Source organism: Leiobunum rupestre, chromosome 9, assembly GCF_980474605.1.
Source record: "Leiobunum rupestre chromosome 9, qqLeiRupe1.1.hap1, whole genome shotgun sequence".
Classification (NCBI taxonomy): domain Eukaryota; kingdom Metazoa; phylum Arthropoda; class Arachnida; order Opiliones; family Sclerosomatidae; genus Leiobunum; species Leiobunum rupestre.
This window is the reverse complement of record NC_143392.1, coordinates 11167218-11180447: the sequence shown is the minus strand read 5'-3', so window position 1 is coordinate 11180447 and position 13230 is coordinate 11167218. Positions and strand designations below refer to the sequence as shown.

Here is a 13230-nt window from a genome sequence, read left to right as displayed (position 1 = left end):
AATCATTTTAATTAGATTTAATCATTTTAATCACGATTTAATCAATATAATCGGGAATTTATCATTAAAATCAAAACTAAAGTACGATTTAATCATACTAATCACGATATAATTTTTTTAATCAGGATTTAATCATTTTAAACAGATTTCATCATTTTAATCAGATTTAATCATTTAATCATGATTAAATCAGATTTAAACATTCTAATCTTGATTAAACGTGATTTAATCAACTTAATCGTGATTAAATTGAATTTAATCAAAATAATCACGAGTAAATCGGATTTAATCTTTTGAGGGGTGCGTCGTTAATCAAGGAAGTGACCTGCCCCTCGGCTAAGCCACACAAAATGGGCGCAAGAAAGAGGACCGTCGTCTTTTTAGGTGGAATTCTAGAGTGGTGTCTGTTGTTGTATAATGCCTATAGATGGCGCTCAAAATGTAATCAATCATTAAATCAAATTTGGCGCGATTTATTTCCTATAAATACGATCTGACTTTATACATAAAGGGCATATTATTCTGATCTTCATTTATCTAATAAATAAAGTTTATTACGCTTTTACTATATGATCTTTGTCATGCTTCTCGAACTTTACAACATCTGTGTATCAGGTTAGCGAAATTAAACTCATTCGTTATAACGTATATCCATCTCCATCGTGTCTCCATATACCACAATATTCTGAAACAGCAGTCATTACCAAAAACTACAAACCGATTACAAATCGTTAGTGCGATATTAAAAATATTCGTAGTCATCAAATATTTTGATAAAAACTCCGGTTTGAAACTTTGAATATATTTGATTTGTCGTATCGAATAGAGCTTGGTAATTATCGCCAATATTCGTATTACCTGTTCGAATAATCAGTTTTATATCAGCAGAAGTAGAAACAATTTGGAATTTTCAAATATTTATTCAGCTGGTCGAATAACCGAAACCTTTTTCGGAAGCAAGATCTTATTTAACGTACGTACGATACAAAGAACACAATTTTTGCACGCGGATGCAGTTGCTTCTTGGTTTTACCTTCAGCCTTTGTCTAAAGTGGACTGTGGATGAATATAGAAAGGCAGAGATTCTAACCTAAACGGTTAGGCTAAACCATTGAGTTGGGAATATTAATCTAGAGATCCAATCAAATCTGCTCCCCGCGAAACAAGTTTTTGAAAATTACGAATGTGTCGTCTCCTCTAAAATGACGAAAAAACGTTATCATATGATCCATTATTTTTGAAAAACAAAATCTTTTTGCCGGAAAACGCGTCTTATTTGAACGAACCATCGAGAGATAGACGGCGCCACGGGTAGAATGATAACGTTTTCTCGTCATTTGGAAGCAGACGACGGTATTCTTATTTTTAAGAACTTGTTTCGCGAAATACTGAAATCCGACGTTTCGATTGGACCTCTAGATTAATATTCCCAACTCAATGGGCTAAACCCGCATATTTTGTAACAAAAGCTCATCTGGTTTTCGATTTTTCATGACACTGTTACACGACGATCGCTGACTGTATAATCGTTTTGACGTTACAAAACAGAAGAAATTAAGCTTCAAAGTACTCGATAATAGAACGCGATGAAGTGCTCGCATTTGCTATGCCTGATTGCAGTCTTGTTAACTGATTAATTCCTTTAGTACTTTCCAAAGTACATCTTTTGTAGGTGCCGTTCATTGTCCACCAAGGTCCCCAGATCTTACGCCAAGTCACCGGTAGCCGCGTTTAAGTACCGCCTGGACCATAGAAATCTCATAGGTAACTAGAATGCTGCCGTGTAACTGGCAAATGGGCCAAACGCCGTGGCAGACGATAGCCAGATCTCAGCCAATCAGAACTCAAAGAGTGGTTCTGCCAAGAATTTAATGTCACCAGAGAGAATGACGTCACCTATCTCCCGCTATAGTAGCGGATCCAAGGAGGATTATTATCACTCTACGGCCTCTCATTGGCTGAAGGTTCAAGGCGAACTGGCGTCAAGCTCGGCTGTAGGCGGCAGCATTCTAGTTACCTATGAAATTTCTATGGCCTGGACAGATATCGTGGATGGCGTTAATTCCTGTTAAATTTCCTCTCTCATGCAGTAGCGGCGCTAAGGGTTGGCTGAAGTGGGCTTTAGCCCCCCTACATTTCTGAGAGGGGCCACATATATATTAAAAGGGCCACATATTTATAATTAAGAGGCCACATATTTTAATTTATGAATTTTCTTTATCTCTAGAAATTTGTTTTATTGCCAAGAAACGTTTTTCTGGTAAAAAATCTTTCAAAATCAATTCGTTTACTCAAAAGGGTAGTAGACCATACAGATTCGGGAGGAAGGTAGCGGAAATTGAGAGAAAATTGAAAAGAAAGGGGCTTATGGGAATTTAGGGAAATATCCCAGGCATGCACTTGTCCCCTCCAGGTCAGATACAATGTCAGTAGGGGGTCCAGTAAACGGGACGAGAGCCGGAACAATAAAACGACCTTGCTCCTCTCGCTTCCTGGAAAAATTCCGGGTATTTTAGATTTCACCACTTTATGGTCAATCCAAGGTTCCCGCTAAGGGCCACAAAATAATTAGCCCACCTATGAAAATACCTTAGCGCCGCTACTGCTCTCTTGTATTGAATTTCCCACCTCTTTTGTGTTTATTTATTACCTTAAAGTTTTGTGTTTTATATATTGTGCTGTCTTTTATCTTTTCATTATATTTGTATAGTATACCCTGCATAATATTTATTTATCTCACGTTGTAAATGCAGGGCACAATAAGTGTACAACCATCCATGGTACACTTTCTCATCCTGTTCAATAAACTATTAGTTAATAAGAACCACCTATGGACTGCATAATAAACTATTATTACTGTACTAGCCATAGATATAAGAAATGTATATAAAGGTCTAGATAAATTTCGGGGCGTCTAACACTTGTAAGTCTAACATAAAATACGGAATTGACACCTAGCAGACACCATTGAGTTGGGAATATTAATCTAGAGATCCAATCAAATCTGCTCCCCGCGAAACAAGTTTTTAAAAAATATGAATGTGTCGTCTGAGCTCGTCTCCTCTAAAATGACGAAAAAACGTTATCATATGACCCGTGGCGCCATCCATTATTTTTGAAAAAAAAAACACTTTTCGCCGGAAAACGGAACTTATTTGAACGAACCATTGAGAGATAGACGGCGCCACGGGTAGAATGATAAAGTTTTCTCGTCATTTGGAAGCAGACGGCAATAGAGCTCTACCACTTCTATACAATTAGTCACAGAAATAAGTCGGTGGCGTAGGCATAGAAATCTCATAGGTAACTAGAATGCTGCCGCCTACGGCCGAGCTTGACGCCAGTTCGCCTTGAACCTTCAGCCAATGAGAGGCCGTAAATAAAGTTAACTATTTTGAATTCGTGCAAAGTTAATGTTACCAACATAATCTAACTTCTAAACATGTAGTATATGTTTTTAAGGCATATAAATGACATTGGCACATTTTATATAAGACCAGTTTAATAATTCATAAGCTAGGGGGTCACTGGTCATAAGGACCAGTTTAATAATTCATATGCTAGGGGGTCACTGGTCATAAGGACCAGTTTAAAAAAAACCTTATTTCCAAGGCTGATGGTGACGTCGCAGGGTTTCAGACGACAACACTCTATAGCAAACTTGAATGGGAAAGCAGACGAATTTAAGCTACAAAGGCTGCGAGGATGGGAATCAGAATCCTGTAGTCCAATATTCTTAGTAACCTACGCCCATAGAAATCTCATAGGTATCTAGAATGCTGCCGTGTAACTGGCAAATGGGCCAAACGCCGTGGCAGACGATAGCCAGATCTCAGCCAATCAGAGCTCAAAGAGTGGTTCTGCCAAGAATTTAATGTCACCAGAGAGAATGACGTCACTTTTCTCCCGCTATAGTAGCGGATCCAAGGAGGATGATTATCCTCCTTGGCGGAACCACTCTACGGCCTCTCATTGGCTGAAGGTTCAAGGCGAATTGGCGTCAAGCTCGGCCGTAGGCGGCAGCATTCTAGTTACCTATGAGATTTCTATGCCTACGCCACCGACTTATTTCTGTGACTAATTGTAATTTGATTTTAAAAACCTGGCAACCCTACAGAAGAGATTCCCAAAAAGAGAGTCGTAAACTCGTAAAACTACAAAAAAAAGGGAAAATGTCAATTGAAATAGAATCCGCAGAGTAAGATATTTATTTTAACTAATTTAAACAAATTTTACTAATTTTTTCAATTCCAAATTAAGTGTTATCAGGCTAATTCAGCAGTATTTAAAAGAAAACAATTTATTAAGAACCTTACAAGTGTTACAGGTTTGTTTAACCATTGACCGCCAGCTCGAAATATCTAAATAACTTTATGTGAACACTTTACAGGAAGAAACATCAATTTCACTGAATACGGTCGACAGTGTTGATAGTTTTATACTTGACATAAATAATGGACATTGGGATACTGTTCTAAAAGTAGTCCAGTCTCTAAAATTGCCTGACAAAAAGCTTATAGATTTATACGAACAAGTAATTTTATACCATATTCAATTTTGAACTTCCAAGAAATTATTAAGCACAAATACTTATTTATTATAGGTTGTTCTAGAACTGATTGAATTAAGAGAACTAGGAGCAGCTCGTTCACTGTTAAGGCAAACTGAACCTATGATCAAATTGAAACAAGAAGAGCCCGAGCGATACATACATTTGGAATATCTGCTAGCGAGATCCTTCTTTGATCCTCGAGAGGTTTGTCCACCACAATAAATTTGTAAGGAGTTAGTAATAAACCATAAATTAATATTAGGCTTACCAAGATGGAAGTGGTAAAGAAAGAAGAAGAGCAGCTATTGCGCAAGCTTTAGCTGGAGAAGTTAGTGTAGTACCACCATCGCGTCTCTTGGCACTTCTAGGACAGGCATTGAAATGGCAGCAACATCAAGGACTTTTGCCACCTGGTAAAGCAATATTTAAGTTTTGTTAACTTTATCTAATTGTAATAACATATGGTTACCGTAAGGAACGACAATCGATTTATTCAGAGGAAAAGCTGCAATCAAAGATTTAGAAGAAGAAAAATTTCCTACCCAGTTATCAAAACAAATAAAATTTGGACTAAAAGCCCATGTAGAATGTGCCCGTTTTTCACCAGATGGTCAATATTTAGTTACTGGTTCAGTAGATGGTTTTATAGAAGTATGGAACTTCACAACAGGAAAAATAAGGAAAGACTTGAAATTTCAAGCTCAGGTTCAGAAATTGTCAAAATGTATATATTTTTCACTTTAAAATCAAGTATTATTCTTTTTTTTAAATCTTAGGACAATTTTATGATGATGGATGATGCGGTACTGTGCTTATGTTTTAGTCGTGATTCGGAAATGCTCGCTTCAGGTTCTCAAGATGGTAAAATTAAGGTAATAAACTTAAACAAAATTATAATTAAAAATTACTAAGAAATCCGATTTACAGATTTGGAAAATACAAACTGGACAGTGTTTAAGACGGTTTGAAAGAGCACATTCCAAAGGAGTTACTTGCCTACAGTTTTCTAAAGATAGTAGTCAAATGCTCAGTGCATCTTTCGATCAAACAATAAGGTGACATAACTAAAATCTAAAGATAACTTTTATCAAATGTCTACAAATATTCGCATTAACAGAGTTCACGGTTTAAAATCTGGGAAGTTACTGAAAGAATTCAGAGGGCACTCATCTTTCGTTAACGAAGCTATTTTCACTCCCGACGGACATTACATTCTCAGTGCCAGTTCAGATGGCAGTGTTAAATCATGGAGTATTAAATCTACCGAATGTATAAATACTTTCAAATCCCTAGTCAGTTCTACAGTGGGTGGGAGTGTAACACGGGCTAATATCACCGGAGATATCACCGTGAATAGTATTCACCCCTTACCCAAAAATTCTGAACATTTTGTGGTTTGTAATCGTTCAAATACAGTGTCCATCATGAATATGCAGGGCCAGGTAATCATTCGTTAAACCCCTTAAATGAGCATTTCTAACACACCAAGTTATTTACAGATTGTTCGTAGCTTCTCCAGTGGTAAACGTGAAGGAGGTGATTTTGTTTGTTGCACCGTTTCTCCCAGAGGCGAATGGATCTATTGCGTTGGAGAAGATTTTGTGTTGTATTGCTTTTCAACTTCAACTGGAAAACTAGAAAGGACATTGGAGGTATTTTTCAAATACATTAATTTGAAAATATATTAAGCCTAGAATAAAAATAGAATAAAAAAAGGGAAGAAAAAGCCACTATATGTACAAAAATTATAGTTTATTTAAACTAGACGAACGGGTAGCGAAACTAGTCGTCTAGTTTAAATAAACTATAATTTTTGTACATATAGTGGCTTTTTTCTTCCCTTTTTTATTCTATTTTGATGTACAAGTGCCGTTAATTTAAATTTTTAGAATTTAAATCTTATTATATTAAGCCTATTTACACCCAAATTTTCACAGGTGCACGAGAAAGATGTAATCGGTATTTCCCACCATCCTCATCAGAATTTGATATCCACTTATAGCGAAGATGGTTTATTGAGAATGTGGAAACCTTGAATGCATCTGTATATTTTTCATACCATTTTAATAAAAGAGTTTTTCTTTGAAATCTTGACTGATTAAACGCTAACAAAATACAGCAATTTAAAACTTTATTTATATAAGGTGGTGTATTTAAGCAACCATTTTCCTTCAATTTTTAAAATTCAATAAACACACAAATTTGAAATTAAAGTTAATTTATAAGGGGGAAGGGATATATTATATATATTGACCTATAAACAAATCACGAGAAACCACTTAGCACTTTTTACTGCAATAAATGAACTTTCTTTCTAGAAATATTTTTCATTAACATTTTACAAAAACCGAACGAGGTGACTGGAAAAACGAAAGCCATTAATTAGGGAGTCACAATTTTCAAATTGTTTCTAAGTATCAATTCGCCAATTATTTTCACCTAGATCGTTTCGTATTTTGAGTAGGCGATATAATAAAACATTTTTCCAATTTCCGCACATAGCCGGATTAATGCGCAACACTCAGTGAACAAAAAATTTCTTTGAAATTTTCTTTAAAGAGTTGTATAGTCGTAGGCTAAAGGACACTTGAGGTGTTTTGTGGTAAGACAATGAAGACAATATATTTATGTAGTGCCCAACCTGTCATATTTTAAATGTATCACAGTTTAATATTTTACGAAGCCAAAAATTAAACACATTGGAATGTAATTTTTCCAGAGTTTAACAAACATTTCTAATGTTAATTATTCCAATCCAAAACAGCGGCGGCTGTAAATAATTTCAAAGAGATGCGAAGAGTTTTCACAAATTGAAAATATCTAAATTATAATGATAGAGAGCTCATTTTAGATGAGATAATTCTAGAAAGTTAAGATTATGGCACCACCCTTAAAATGATGTAAAACCTTGGCAATTGGTTGAAGACGTTTGAGGATTGCAAAAACTCAAAAGGAAAAGACCCCATGAAAACTAAACCCCTCTTTACTCATAATTAAATCTATTAAAAAAAATTAGAAAAACATGAAACATAAATCAAAAATAGTTTTTTTAAACTTAGCAAAACCAACCTAATATCACTACAATTATTCTTCAAATAACATTAGAAACGTTTGAGAAACTAAACCAGTTATGAGGGAAATAATACGCATGCAAGGTAAAACTAAAGGAACTTTTTGGTGAACATTATGTAAAAAAAGTACAAAGTAAAAAACAAATAATTAAAATTAAGCATATAAGTAAAGAAAGGTACCGATCTAAATTTAAGGTAATGTATTTTTTGAGCTAAAATATGATATTAAATTAAAATTTACATTCCACATATAATATATTTAAAAAAAACTAATAAAATGCTTGTCTAATTTCACAAAGGTGATTGCAATTAACACTAAAGAAAAACACTTGAGGGCCTTTACTTTGGTTACGCTTGTTTTTATTGGGAATATTAAAGTTTATGTAAAAAATAAAATGACTTCCAAGAGATTTGATTTAACACGCTGGCATAAATAATAACACATATTAAACCTATTTAAAAAAATTCTTGGTCTTATTTACGAAGTTAATCAAGAATCACGAAAAACTACCTCCCGACTGAAATTTTACACTTATTTACATATTTGCAGTTTTTTTTGTTCACCTTACATTACGTCTTAAGAGTTCAAGTTTATCACCGGATAAACCTTTCTCGTTTCAATAAAATTAAGAAAAGAAAGATAAACTTACGTGACTGACGCGCGCACCAGAAATATTTGGTTTAAATTTAGGAGCTTAGCCATTGATCAGGGTCAGGCTTTGGATTTTGGTCGCATTTCAAGGGCATTCGCTCGTGGGGCAAACACACCGGCGTATGTAGCTTCGTCACCACTAGCCCTCCCTTTCTGTTTACTAGGAGTATTAATTTGAGCGGCTCGTTCTCTACGATTATATAAGCCCCGTCCTTCGCCATAACCGTGTGACGGTCCGGCTAAATTTACCGCACTAGCCGGAGGGGCTGTCGGTGGTCGCGCAGGTGGAATAGCAATTGGATTTACTGGATTGGCACGGCCCGGATAAGGTGGGGGTGGTCCACTGGGGACGGACTGTCTACTTTGCAGGGGTGGTGCTGATACTATTTGTGATGGTGGTGGTAGTTGTTGAATTTGAGGTTGTGGTTGTGGTTGTGGTTGTTGAGAAGGTTGGTGATGAGTATTAGGCGGTGGCTGGTGTAGCTGTTGTTGTTGTTGCTGTCGCTCTTGTTGTCTTTGCTGTTGCCTTTGTTGCTGATGATGCCGCTAACAAGTAAAATAGGGGTTAGACACTAATAAGTAAAATAAAATCGGCCACAAAACTTACTTTTCTTCTAAGAGTATCCGCTGGTCGTCTCAGGGTGTCTTGAATTCTCAAAGCTGGAGCTTTCCGGGGATTGCTACTGGGAGTGTGGACGGCGCAGCATTTAATAAAAATTCCCATGAAGATAATTAAACCCAAAAGCATCAAAAGAACTCCCCACCAATGCGTCTACGAAAATAAAAGAGATTAACCAAAATTAGAATTAAAAAAGAATTATGTATTTATATCTATTACCGTGACCCATTGTCTAATCGACATGAGAGTTTTTTGGTTAAAGAGAAGATTCTTAAGCCTAGCCAATGGACCTTCAGCATCCACGTCCCTACACTTTTGGAAGACATCGCAGTACCCCTTGAAATCATTGCAAGGGGACCCCGGACGCAGCTTAATCCCTCTGATCTGTTTCATACTCTCAATATTCAAAGTAGTCCTACAAGTCTCAGTTAGATCTGTAATATAAAGAAAAATAAATTAAAAAAAAAACTAATTCAAATAATAGGGCTGTGCGACAACTCGTCTCAAGTACTCTGACTCGCAACGTCTTAATATATTACTCATACGAGTCCTTTGCGAGGGCTTTAAAATTACTCGAAGTAGACTCAAGTGAATAAATATTCCACCGAGTCCCATATTTTTTGACAAGACTTACGAGTCCAAGGAGTTTGTTTTTTTCCCTCATAATTGCGCTAGAAGTATGGTTAAGACTTGAACTAGGCTCACCAGAAAATATCGACGCTAACTAATTCTTAAGGACTCGAGTAATCGGGAATTGGACTCAAGACTCGCGAGTACAATTCTCCAGGACTTGAGACTAGACTCGAAACCATAAAAAAAGGGCTCTCACACCCTTATCAAATAATGGATAAAACTTACTAGGCAACTGGCAAGCAACTTGACACATTTCTTCTGGCTTAGCATTATCTTCGGTCAAAAAGCACTCCTCATATTCATATTTCTCACAAATGGAACCAGTGCATTCACCACTCCAACAAACTTGGGTCCCTTCGTTACAAATAGTTCTGTTCATTTTAGGTGTTGGAGTCGGACAGGAAGCATCTCGACCGGTGAAGAAAGTTGTTAAAGAAATCATATTCGAGAAAACGACAGCGTAAAAATTCAAAAACTACGAAAAGGATATTTGCAATAAGATTCTTGGTTACAGTCCGAATCCTTCTTGCAAAGAGTTCTGGAATCAACAAATTGGCATTGAGGACTGCAACACGGACCTTGACTGGGGCTACAGACGCATTTAGGCCTTAAACGACAAGCTTTGGCATTTCTATCAAAAACCAAATAAGGCCCAACTTCATGAGGATAGCAACACTCTTCGTTGCATTCATCCTTGTCATAGCCACAGTCACATTCTTCACCATCTTCCACAATCTTGTTTCCGCAAAATGGTCCAGCATCAACTGAAGAATATTACAATTAAATTGAACAAAATTCAATCCTCATACGGAATAATGAACAAATACCTTTAAAACAATTTGCTTTTCCTTCATTTCTAAACACAGCCGATAAAACATCACTGATGTTTTTTCGGCTACAAGATGAAAATTTATTGTTGTTCGCCCTATCTCCAGATGTCGCACTTGCGTACATTATAAAATTGCCATCTTTGCCACCTGGTCGGCAATCTAATGGAAAATCATGCTGAAGAGACCAAAATAAATAAGACTATAGCTTCCAATATTGTAATTTCACTGATTTTGAACTTACGGGAGAACCAAAATTGTGTCCAATTTCATGGGCCAAAGTTAATTCGGACACTTTGGGTGGTACTCGAGTATTATAATTGACAAAAGTTATGACTCCAGTATTTAAACTGCGTTTGATGTTAATTTCTCTACCACCATTCTTGTCGATATAAGACTTATATTTTTCACAAATTCCACCGGAAGAACCAGATACGGAAGCGACCCAAGCGAGACCCAAAGTTCCACCAGAAAAGTCTCGGTACGTAAAAATATAGGCCAAGCAAAAACCGTCGTGATTGCTTTGCGAGTTCAAGTTCAGAAAATTTGAAACGTCAATGTTTGGTAAACAAAATGGGTTGGAGCTTCTTTTCTCCGTCGTATTACAAGCACTCGTATCATTTATCTAGAAATGAAAAGAAAAAACTCAACTTTGATGATAAATTTATTAAAAGACCGTCAACAAAACTCACTCTAATTCTTTGCACAGTGAAACGAACACCTCGATAATTGCCGAAACTTGTGCTTTGATAAATGGTGTTGACTGCTTTGACATGTTGCCAAATAATAGAAGTAATTTCTTCGCGAACATTAGTTTCTTTCTGTTCATAGCCGTAAACATGATCCCAGAGATAGGTATCAGTTTGTATGAATAATGTGCAAGTTCGTCTTTCCCTGGGACTCTGAACGTCTGGATAATAGCTCACATGCCTTTGAGCTTGTTCGGTATATTTGTAATGAGGGTTATCGGGTGAAGCCTCTCTTTTAGATCTAACTTCTTTTGGCAACTATGGAAAAAATTAAATTTAATAAAACTAGTTTATCAATGATGTATAATTTTTTTATTACTTCGGTAGTTGAGCTTGGAGCTTCTTCAGGCACGGCTGAATTGCTAATATCTTGCATCCACTGTAAAATGTCCTCAGTCACACCACAACTCCCCAAGCCGTTCTTTTCCTGCTTTTTTGGAACTTTAACATCATCTTCTTTGTAAATTACTGAATGAAATGGCTGAGATAATCCATTAAAAACTTTCTTGGATCTTTCAACGAAGTAGGTGGTTTTAGGTGTATGAATTTTCCCTTCAAACACTCCATTTCGAACAGACCCGTATACTTTTGTGTGTTCTTCCCCTAAAGATGTAAAATGAAAGATAAAGAAAAAAGTTGGCACTTTTCCAAATTTTAAATTTAAAAGGCGTACCCCACAAATCTCCAGAATAAACGTGGGACAGGTCGAGATCATTGTATTGTTCACCATGTGGCCCTTCAATTATAAGATCTTCTGCCAAAACTTCAGTATCTCTCTTCAACCGCAGATTGAAATGTCTGCGAGCATAAGAAAACCATGATATAGGCTTCATAATAAAACTCAAAGCTTAATTCATTTAAAATATCTTCTTACCTTCCATGAGAATGAAAATTGATATGAAGGAATGGGTCGGATATTGATCTTTTGGCACGCAAATGTCGTTCATGGACTTCACTTTCATCATAAGTTAATGGTTCAAAATGTCGTATATAGTCATTTAGTCTTTGAGCTATGGATTGTGTATTTACAAAAATATTAGGTTATGGTTCAAGAATATGTTTGGAAAAATTACAAAAAACCTTATCTTTTGGGATTCCATATACAAAGAAAAATTCATAGATAATATATTAACGATAGCTATAGATATTTTCCCTGATAATATTATCTATACCCATATCCATGAATTATTAACCTTTAAGTTTTATCCAAATACGTGCTTTAAGGTAAATTCTAGCTCAACCCAACACTGAAAATTACACACTAGGCATATATAATAAATATATAACTGTATTTATTGGCTTACTAAATCATTTTTCTACTGTTTATTGCACTACGGTAAATAATGAACTATAAAATCTTAGAAAAGATACAAAAATTATCTCGTATCATTCGTCTAGATTAAAACTAAACGATTTAATTTGCTTGAATTAGGGCCTGGCAGGAAGAAACAAGGTGCCCATGGTAACAAATTGACAGGTCTTCATAGATCACCCAAAACAATACGTATAGTAACTTTGGTATCTTTTATATAGCTATTTAAGTAATTAACGATCTTATTACGATCAGGTTCAGACCTCTTATCATGGATATAAAAACCATAAAATTTATAATCAATTAAATCTTATTACCGAAATAGCAAGTGTAAGAAAAAAGGGCATAGGCTTAAAGTTTAGGGTTAATGCCTTCTAGCTTGAAAAGAGAGTAAGAGACAAGACGGAAACAATGACTCACCTGATAGAACAAATTTCACTTCTGTAATGCAATAAAGCAAAATCAAAAAACGAAGTCGCATCGTTAATTAAAAACTAAATCTCGTTAATCGAAGAAGAAAAATATAATATTTCTCGAATGGTCTAGATTTTAATTTTTCCATAAAAAAAGCTAGCTTGGCCGATACGATTTCGACATGACTACCTCCATTATGCTTCTGAAAAAGACGGACGTCAATGACGTAAAATAGGTGGCGCAATAAATTTTTAAGCGAAATGACGTTTACGAAAGTGGGCGGTACTTACTTTTCATAAACGAGTTTAAAATTTACGCATGACTTGAGTCACCTGACACCATCGTCAAGGCCAATGAATAGCTTATGTTTATAAAAATAGGTTTACTTAAAAACCTACACA

At 35.7% G+C, this 13230-nt stretch overlaps 2 protein-coding genes across 2 annotated transcripts; one reads left to right on the top strand and one right to left on the bottom strand.

Annotated features, from left to right (window-relative positions):
- The first annotated feature begins 4070 nt into the window (after window positions 1-4070).
- Smu1 (Smu1 spliceosomal factor) lies at window positions 4071-6640 on the top strand. The gene is made up of 11 exons (XM_090158798.1): window positions 4071-4198; window positions 4261-4327; window positions 4391-4534; window positions 4604-4756; window positions 4815-4965; window positions 5028-5257; window positions 5329-5424; window positions 5480-5607; window positions 5670-5994; window positions 6052-6204; window positions 6490-6640. Exons 1-11 carry the CDS (start codon window positions 4173-4175, stop codon window positions 6586-6588), a joined length of 1572 nt encoding a protein of 523 aa, XP_090014924.1. The 5' UTR covers window positions 4071-4172; the 3' UTR covers window positions 6589-6640.
- Window positions 6641-6708: 68 nt separating this feature from the next.
- On the bottom strand, window positions 6709-13036 carry LOC149926510 (disintegrin and metalloproteinase domain-containing protein 10-like). The gene is made up of 12 exons (XM_090158111.1): window positions 12836-13036; window positions 11978-12113; window positions 11777-11901; window positions 11423-11706; window positions 11047-11361; window positions 10599-10979; window positions 10355-10532; window positions 10018-10291; window positions 9753-9943; window positions 9114-9328; window positions 8883-9047; window positions 6709-8821 (listed from the first exon to the last, which is right to left on the bottom strand). Exons 1-12 carry the CDS (start codon window positions 12894-12896, stop codon window positions 8336-8338), a joined length of 2811 nt encoding a protein of 936 aa, XP_090014237.1. The 5' UTR covers window positions 12897-13036; the 3' UTR covers window positions 6709-8335.
- Between the last annotated feature and the right edge of the window lie 194 nt (window positions 13037-13230).